Source organism: Sycon ciliatum, chromosome 3 (genome assembly GCF_964019385.1).
Source record: "Sycon ciliatum chromosome 3, ocSycCili1.1, whole genome shotgun sequence".
Classification (NCBI taxonomy): Eukaryota; Metazoa; Porifera; class Calcarea; order Leucosolenida; family Sycettidae; genus Sycon; species Sycon ciliatum.
In genome coordinates, this window is record NC_088645.1 from 16,247,010 (window position 1) to 16,256,734 (window position 9,725).

The 9,725-nt window shown below is 48.4% G+C and overlaps 2 protein-coding genes across 2 annotated transcripts in view; one reads left to right on the forward strand and one right to left on the reverse strand.

Annotated features, from left to right (window-relative positions):
- The window catches only part of LOC135811566 (uncharacterized), a 28,025-nt gene extending 25,103 nt beyond the window's left edge, over positions 1-2,922 (forward strand). The window contains exons 17-18 of the mRNA XM_065324795.1: positions 268-351; positions 1,191-2,922. Coding sequence (XP_065180867.1) covers positions 268-351; positions 1,191-1,232 — 126 coding nt within the window. The 3' untranslated portion in view covers positions 1,233-2,922. The remainder of the gene's footprint in view (positions 1-267; positions 352-1,190) is intronic.
- Positions 2,923-4,240: 1,318 nt separating this feature from the next.
- LOC135811567 (uncharacterized) lies at positions 4,241-8,766 on the reverse strand. Its single transcript, XM_065324796.1, has 2 exons — positions 8,300-8,766; positions 4,241-7,315 (listed from the first exon to the last, which is right to left on the reverse strand). Exon 2 carries the CDS (start codon positions 7,309-7,311, stop codon positions 5,335-5,337), a length of 1,977 nt encoding a protein of 658 aa, XP_065180868.1. The 5' UTR covers positions 7,312-7,315; positions 8,300-8,766; the 3' UTR covers positions 4,241-5,334.
- Between the last annotated feature and the right edge of the window lie 959 nt (positions 8,767-9,725).

Sequence of the window (9,725 nt, forward strand, 5' to 3'; positions counted from 1 at the left end):
CAGGGCCAACGACCAGTGGCTGCAATTCTGGGTTTTGAAGATTCTTGTTGTGGGTCCCAGTTACGTTTGGGACGCGAAAGTGTAGTATGGTTTGAGCCTCAACAGTGCTGGGATTGCGCTTTGTATATCTGGTGTTTCAACTTATTGTGTGTGTGTGTGTGTGCGCGCACGCGCGTTTATGTATGTGTTCTTGTGCGTGTGTCTTGGTGTCTACCTATTTGCACATGTGTGCGTGTACGTACCTATATTTTCTATGTTGGACTGCAGACAGAGTTTGATTTACGTGAAGAACTTGACAATGATGATATAGCCGATGAAGAGTTACCAGGGTTTGTGCGCTCAGCGGGCGAGGTGAGTGGCATGTTAACCTTAGTTCATAATTGACTTGCGGTTTTTCCAGCTGTGCTGCTACCCACCGTCACCTGGGACCTTGTGGCCAGGCACAAGGGGTACATGGATGCGGCTTATGGGATTTCTCGGCACTTGTGTCAGTGGTTGTGAGACGTATCCCCTCACCCCCACCGTTAGGTGCTGCATCTGCCGCTAGGGTTTACCGGGTGTTAGCAGCCGTTGTGAGTTCCCTTCGGGAACGGACACGATAATTTACTCTCTTTTAAAAATTTTACTTGGTCCGGCTCATCGCAATTGTGGCTTGTCGATCACCAGTAAGAACTTACATTTGACTTGATGTCCAGGACAGTACATTGTAAACTTTTAAGAGGCATGATTATACTGTAGCGCCGTGTTGCATACCGATCGTCGCTATTACACTGCTCTCCTGTACGCTCAAATTGGGACTACCCATGCGTACGGGCATGTGTATGCACCATAGCATTACTCTGTGCAAGCATCTCTTACCTGCTGAGTTGCTTTCCTCGTGCTTGTGTATGTATTGCTTCTCATGGACACTGCATGAAAGCACATGTTGTTGACCCAAGTAACTTACATGTACTCGTAGCTCAGTCTAATCAATACGTGTGCCACCATCACCACTACTACTACTGCCGCTGCCGCTGCTGCTGCTGCTGGTAGTATTGTCACCGCTAGCCAATCTGAATTTGTTCTTTTGTCATATGTACATGCAGGCAGGATGTAGAAAAAAGTCAGCTTTGCTCTAAGATGGGAACATGTGTTTTATTGCACTGTGCTATACTTTCATGTGCTTGTGTTCCATCGTGTCTCTTGTACAGATCAAGGCTATCGTTGGGTTAGATCAGTCTCAAGCTACATGACCAGCAACTCTGCTCCAGCCGTTGGGTTAAACCAGTCTGCGGAGCTACATGACCAGCAACTCTACTCCAGCCGTTGGGTTAGATCAATCCCCGGAGCTACATGATCAGCAACACTGCTCCAGTCGCTGGGTTAGATTAGTCCCCGGAGCTACATGATCAGCAACACTGCTCCAGTCGCTGGGTTAGATTAGTCCCCGGAGCTACATGATCAGCAGCAACACTGCTCCAGCTGCTGAGTTAAACCAGTCTGCGGAGCTACATGATCAGCAACACTGCTCCAGTCGCTGGGTTAGATCAGTCCCCGGAGCTACATTATCAGCAGCAACACTGCTCCAGTCGCTGGGTTAGATCAGTCTCCGGAGCTACATGATCAGCAGCAACACTGCTCCAGCCGTTGGGTTAAACCAGTCCGCGGAGCTCCATAACCAGCAACACTGCTCCACAGTCGCTGGGTTAGATTAGTCCCCGGAGCTACATGATCAGCAGCAACACTGCCGCCGCAAGAATACCAGTACCGGTTCAACATCATCACACTTTGCCGTGTGGGTTGCAGTCTGATGCTCTAAGCCACCAGCCGCATGTGTGTGTGTCTGTATATGTGTGCCTGTGTGACCAGAGTTATGTGTGGTCGGCATGTGTTTGTAGGCAGTACACTACCTAAGCGAGTGTGCTGCAATGCTGGTAATCATGCGGAGCAGCAAAGCCGAGCACATCTCTTCACCTGAATTAAACAGGCGGCGCTGGTTATAAACTTATAATGGTTGCCTGAACTTCCTGTTCTTGGACCTAGCCTATATATAAACTCTGCCGCATTGGTGCCAGTTGTCGTCATTGTGATTTGCGGATGGGGTCAGCGTGGCGGTGCCCAATGTCTACAGTGTATATGACGTCATTCGCCCAATAGACTGGCAACGTGTGGAGGATGCTTGCAGCATGCGTGGAGGACGTGTGCAGAGTATGTACAACATGAGTGAGCAGAGTACATGCCACATGACGATGCGGACTGTCGAGTATGTTGTACCACACGACAATACGGATTGCAGAGTACGTGCCTCACGACAATACGGATTGCAGAGTACGTGCCACACGACAATACGGATTGCAGAGTACGTGCCACAAGACGATACGGATTTCAGAGTATGATTATACGTTGAAGTACCGTACAATGTTATTCTGTACTGCTGCTACCAGGACAGCACTGCTGCTGCCACCGCTGCTGCTACTGCTGCTGCTACTGCCACTGCTGCTGCTACTGCCACTGCTGCTGCCACTGCCACTGCTGCTGCTACTGCCACTGCTGCTGCCACTGCCACTGCCACTGCTACTGCTGTTGCTGTGCCCTGGGTCATGTGTGGACACTGTTTAAAGTCCAATAGCAATGGCGCTGCTGGCACTGCTGCTGCACTACCTAGCACTGTGGACCCCTTTTAGCCTAGTCTGTGTTTTAATGCCGAACTAACGAATGTCTCCACAAAGACTCTTTTATGTTTTTAAATATATAGTTTTATGTTTTTACGAACCGAATGTCCTCTCTCTCTCTCTCTCTCTCTCTCTCTCTCTCTCTCTCTCTCTCTCTCTCTCTCTCTCTCTCTCTCTCTCTCTCTCTCCTCCAGGATCTTGTATTCTTGAAAGATTTTTTTCTATCAAATTGTCAGCTGAATGTATTCACACTGGTGATTAGTGTGTTGGACAGTGTCCTGAATGACTTTGTATGCGTATGCCAGTCTGGTACATGTACAGCAGTACATGTATGCCATGTGTGCATTCACCACCGCTGCATGCGGGCGGTGGATCAAGTGTCAGTTCGCTCAGCATACGGCGTTCTAACTTCTAAGTACTTGTAGACATCATGTCGGGCATCGGAAATCATGCCAAGACAATATTGATCATACAGTACTCGTATGGTCGAATTTCGGAGAACCAGAGCACTAGATGATCAGACCTTGGCCGGAGGAACCAGTGAGTAGTACAATACCATTCTACACTGTATACTATCAAGAGTACATAACCCCCCAGAGTGTGCAACTCCCACATACCCTGTTGTCCCGACAGAATTTCAAGTTGACGTCATTATTTATGACGCAATGCTCCTTGCAGCAGTGATTTACAACATGTGTACGGGTGTCAACGCATCACACGTTTTTCTTTGCAATCATTTGTACAGGATCGATCGGCTTCGGTCAACCACAGGTTCCGGATTCGTCTGATAATCCGTGTACAGTGCGCATTGCATCATCAAAATGACGTCAACTTGAAATTCTGTCGGGACAGCACCCATAGTGGAGTTGCACACTCTGGGGGGTTATGTACTCTTGATACTATGCATAGTGTACTACATGTACTCCCTGGATGGGACCATGGTAGCTTGGCCCTCTGTGATATCCATTACTGAGGGTAGTACCACTGTGGCCGGTTTATCTGCATCTGACACTGGGATGAGCACCGACCTCCTGGTGCCCCCCCCCCCCACACACACATATACAGGAGGACATCATGCATTGTGTAGTATGTTAATGTAGGAGTGTGATAACAAACAATCTGTGTATATTCCACTGGCTTTAATACAATGCAACATTCATGCATGCTCTGTCGTCGACCACTACAAATTGCCTTGCTTCAACAGGCAAATAATGCAATGTTTGTGGGAAAACACGCTACTGGTTGAGGTTCAGCTCTACATCAACACAAAGAGTTGACATATCCCAAAGAATATTATGTTATGCTCAATGCTCAAGCAAAGAAATCTTGTGGAATTTGTGATTTTCCCGGGTTCTGGATACGGCAGTTTTCTGACAGTGGCTTGCTGCCAAATATGTATGATGTGTAGCACCAGCCACATGCGCATTCTCTGTGCGGTGCGTGCCAGAATAATATTCTGGCACACGTAACGATGTTCATCTCTGTAGGCCGGGTAGAAGTCGGAATCCAACCCCCCTATCGCCACAGGGCAACATGCTTGGATTTTCTGCACTCACGAACGCACTGACATGCAAGCGCTCACGTCAATACACTTTTCACACCAGCAAGGAGAGCATGGTTTTAGTAGCTCAGTGCTCATACAGCTCTAAACTAAAAGTCTGTTTGCCATGCAAGACCGGCCTTCAGATATGAGAGGCGGAGCAAACTCATCAGCAGAATGATACGCGTTACAGCAGGCAGATACTGAGATACGTTTGAAGGCAGGCCAGGAATAGCAAGTAAGCTTTACAGATCCACTGCAGGTGTGTGTTCAATGATAAGTATCAGTAAAGTTGATAATAGTGGTCATAAAATTTAATAATGTTGAAAGAAAGAGACGATAGTGAAGTGATTTATTGAAACACAATAGAGCTGTAAAGAGGGAGAGAGACACAGGGAAAGATCATCAACTTATGGTGTGCATGTTTGAAGCCCAGTCCAGGGGTGTCCGTCCATTTTGCCTTTCAACGAAATACATGGTTCAGCATCGCACGCACGAACGCCGGAAAAACAAATAGCGCTCAAGTTTACATTACCCCAAGACTAGAGTACACAACTGCCTGTACAGCCTCTATCCAGTGCTGCGACGGCAGAACATCCCATTACATGACATGGTTCAATAGGTTAAGAAAGTTGAACCCAAAGCAGGGTTGCGTACAACCCTGTAACTATCATGCAAATGGTGTAAATAATGTGCTTGGCATGCGACGTTCTGCCGCCGCAGACCCCATAGCTGGAGTTGCACACTCTTGGGGATTATGTACTCTTGCTACAATGTATAATTGAGAGGATCACTCTAGTCCCTAGGTCAGCGGTAAATGATGAGACGCAATACTAGCTCAGATTTAAAAATAAAAAGCGGTTTTATTTGGTACACGCTGAATGTTGGCACATTAGCCAATACTCGGAATAGCGCAGTGGCCCTGCACAGCTCTATAAACAGCTATCATGCAGCAGCAGCAACATCTATGAAAACGGTCTATTATAGTCTAACTATACATTTCACGCTGGGAAATCTAATCTATAATTGCTATAACTGCTGTTCGGACGTCTGAAAACAGCAATATTGTGTATCTAGCCTTTCTAGGGAAGGCAGTAATTCAGTATACAGACAACCCCCACACACAGTGTCCGTAATACTACTTTACATTGGTTGCCAATTAAACCAACGATTCAAGCGCATATCATACCACTCTGCCGTGTTGAGGTAGGCACGACCGTCGTATCCGCCGAAAACAAAGATGTTGCCCATCGCGCCCATCTCCGCCATTGTGACCATGCCGTGGTTTGCACGCGGTCGAGTCATTTCCGTGAGTTGTCGCCACTTGCCCTGGCGCGTATCTAGCATTTCCATACTGGATAGAACGCTGCCGTCACACATACCACCGGATGCGAAGAGATTGCCATTGAGGACAGTGGATGCTGAGGAGTGGCGCGGTGTGGCCAGTCGTGCACCACATGGCGTAGACCATCTGTTACTGCCAATGTCGTAGACGTCCACGGTGTCCAGTGGAGATTGAAATGACTCGTACAGACCACCCACTACATACACGCGCTCCGTGTTGACAAGCTGAGCCGTGCAGCAAGAACGTGGCATGGACATGCATGCAGCGCTACTCCAGCTGTCTTCTGACACGGTGTAAATCTCGGCCGAGCTCGTGTACATACCACCGTGGCTTCTCCCGCCAGCAGCTATCAGTGCCTTGCTTCCTGTGTCGAGAGGAGCAAGCGCGAAGTCCAGACGACTGGTGCTCATGGGAGATAGCCACGTGGGTACTTGGTGCCTCTCGGTAGCAAAGAGAGAACGCTGATACTTGAGAACAGAGCGATCATTACACTTGGGATGTGCGCATGGATGGTAACTTCCGCCCACGCAAAGCACACTGTCATCATCATCATCTAATAACACACCTTGGCCGTGCGACCAACCGTACCTTACAGCATCGGTATGCTCCTGCCAGCGGTTATTTGCTATGGAGTACGTCGCTGCGGTGGTCAGCAAATTCTGCCTATTGTTGCCACCGAAGGAGCAGATTGTGTTGCTTCTGTCACAGAGAGTAGCACCAGGACACAGACCAGTCACTTTGGCCTGGACCGTTCTTGCAAACTGAGCATCGTCTTGGCTGTCATCATCGAAGACGCCGCCATCAACTATGAATCCAACACCGTCTATTTCCTCGTACGTCGGTAACTTCTCACTGGCTTTCGGTGTGGAGCACAAGATCTTGCTGCTGCCACATTCCACAGGGCTATCCAGGCAGTCGTCCAACCAATCTAGACCAGTGCGTACATACATGCGCACTAGCTTCTCCTCCACACTTACGATGGCATTTGGGCCACCCAGAAGAAGCACCAGGTGGAAGTCTGGGAAGCGCTCTGTCTTGCTCAAAGACAAACGCATGCTTCTTGCATGAGCATTGGCATCTATGCCATAAATGCCAGAGTCATTTGAAGTACTTGGCAGCGTTTGAAATTCAGGATCATGAGCCAGGGATGCCTCCGTGTCCGGAAACAGACATCGGGGACGAAGTGGCAGGCTGCTTTGATCATGGTCAGCTGTAGCGTCGTTGTCTCCGGCAGCAGCTGATCCAGGTACTGATTGCTCGCTACGCGGCTCGGTTGCTTGGCTCGGAATTGCATCCCTTTGTAGTGCTGCAGCCCGTGCTCGTCTTGAGACTGGCGAGACGGGCGAGGTAGCAACAGTATGCAGAGCAGTGTGGCTCCCGCACAATGCTGCTGGCGTGACATCCATACTGAAAGTATGGATGTTATCTCGGTAGGATTTGGACACATGGGCACTAGGCCGCCGGCTTTTTGGGGCAAACCGTTCGCGCAGCTTTCCGCATGCATACAGCATGAGCTCTTCTTTGCTCGGGTATGGACCGTTACCAGTGAGGTCTATGTCCACTGTGAGGTCTGGTAAACGACACGTACCAGTCCAAGAACTCATATGGTGTAACACGTCGCTCAAAGCTGGCCCGTTCCCATCGCGAACTGTACGATGGTAGGTATCAGCCAGGCCGTCGTGGTTGTGTCGCGCAGCCAGTACATCGTCATTGGCAGCAGCTACCGCGTCATCCATGTTATTGCTGTTGATTTTCATCTTACTTCGCAAGGCCATGATCCTGATAAGGACAAAAAGGACAACATGGAATCCCATTATTATTAAAAGAAAGGTATTCCAACATCCTACAGTCGTGGCAAGTGAAATCCGACACTTAGCATAAGGGATTGCACCATGCATCCTGCACTGGGACCTGCAGCCCTGCATACGTGGTACATGTGTTACATACGACTTTTATCTGCCTCATCACAGAACTCTCGTACTCATCACAGGCAAGGTTCACAGTCAAGGTTCAAACGGTGCTGGCAAAAATGAATGAGGATTGGATACCAATACTCCTTATGTGTACCATGTTTGTGAACTGTGTGTATCTACGCTGTGACCTTTCGATCTGTTTGTGATGCATACAGCTCCATATCAAGAGTACATAAACCAGAGTGTGCAACTGTGCATATCAGATCTGAAACAGCGCAGTTCGTGCACTACGTCACCCTGATGAGGTCAGCCAAGCCGCGACTTGCGTACAGCTCAAATTTTATGATGTTTCATAGCCCGGAAATCAGCCAAGTTTGCTTGATTTTAGACGTCCTGTTTCAGGAATTCGGTGTTTCGTGTGACTGTGTACGCTGCGTACATCCACCGGCAAGTAAAGTCACCAGGCTATCCGTCTCAAAAAACCGAAATCAGGACAACCTCAGTGACCTGCACCACCGCGACTGGTTACGCAACTTTTCACCGTACCTGTGGCTTACCATGCCGTCAGAAATGACGGTACTGCACGAATTACGCTTCCACAGGAACCATCCCGAGTTGCACACTCTGGTTTATGTACTCTTGTCCATATGCATAGTACAAATTAGGTGCAGTGCATTACATCATTGGTGTCCATTTGAGGCGCTGTCCCCTATGGTAGGTGTGGGATTTCACTTGCTACAACTGTACATGTTATCCATAGTTTTCACCTAAATGTTATTATAATGATGTCGTTTTTAGCAGAGGTAGAATCTACCCTGACATTGTCAGATTTCTCAGTTTCTTTCCTTACCGTTGTGTTCAAGCGAAACGGATAGGTCCAACGTTGTCCGAGTGGATGCTTGGCAGCCTGCACACGCTAGTACTTGACTATTATACCGTACTGCTATCAGCTGAGGGTATCACTGCACGATAGAGGCAATTACTATTTCTACTCCACTGTCACAACGCCTCACAAACTGGCAAAGGACGAAAGCAGGCCACAGGAGCACAACTAAAAAGAGCAACGATTTTCTTGTCCGCTACTACTAACGTTAGTACTATTATGCCATGCCCTCAGCTCTAAACACAAGCATTTATGCCGATCTCAGACCACCTGTGGCCCCCTGGTAGCGAGCATCTAGCGCCTGCGCCTGGAAATGGCGAGGATGAGCAGGACACGTAGACATAATAATAACTATCTACACATGAGCAAACCATCATTCTACTAATCCTTGCTAGTTTCCCCCAAACGATAGCAAGACTCCACTCTCTCCCAGTGGGACCTTCTCCTTAGTACTTCAAATAATAATCATCTTCCCGCCAAATCACATTCTTCCAATGCCAACCGGTAACCCGTCCCGTAGCCGAGCTGCATAGCATGCACGTCATTGTACTGCACGAGCACGAACCACAGTATTACGTAGATCGTGACGTGTTTAGCTACTACATGTACTACTATTGTACTAGACTAGTAGTACAGTCAGACCTCGCTTATCCGGTCCTCTTTTATCCGGATACCTCACCATCCGGAAGAAAATCATTGGTTACCCATTTACAGCATATGGCATGCATACATACAGTTTGTGTGTTCGATTATCCGGTTCCCTCGCCTATCCGGACATTTTTGTGGAAAACGGATGTGTGCGGTTATGCGAGGTCTGACTGTAGTAGTACTAGTAGGTCATGTAGACCTACATGATTGGAGTAAACTAGTAATCGGGCCGTCGTGGTGTCAAGGAAACGGATAATGGCGTCGCTCGTTTGTTTTCGCGCTATTAATAGTGAGGTTTTGCATTCCGAAATTCGGCAAAAAGATTCGGCACGGGGGAGCGAGGTCGAAAATGCACACGAAGATTCGGAGTGTTTGTTCCAGGGAGTCGTAAAATGGGTATTTTACGACTCCCTGGTTTGTTCGGAAAAAGCTCACTTTGCCGAAAATATTTTTCGGATGCATTTTCTTGTAGAAGAGCGCTAGCGCGTGATTTATTCAAAGAGGTTTCTTATCTCGGCATCGCTTGGCAGGCGTCTTTGGCGACATAGCATCGTCAGCTACATGTACCTCTGATTGCTCCTCTCCACTGCCTGTCGATTCTCTTTCGCCTGGAGTGTCCTCACCGTCTTCTGTGTGGCTGAAAAGACTATGGCGACACGCATAAAATTTGACTTGGCCATGGAGTTGGTTTTTCTGAGGCGACTGAGGAGGCAGGTTTGGCCCTCGACTCTTTGGGCGATCAAAG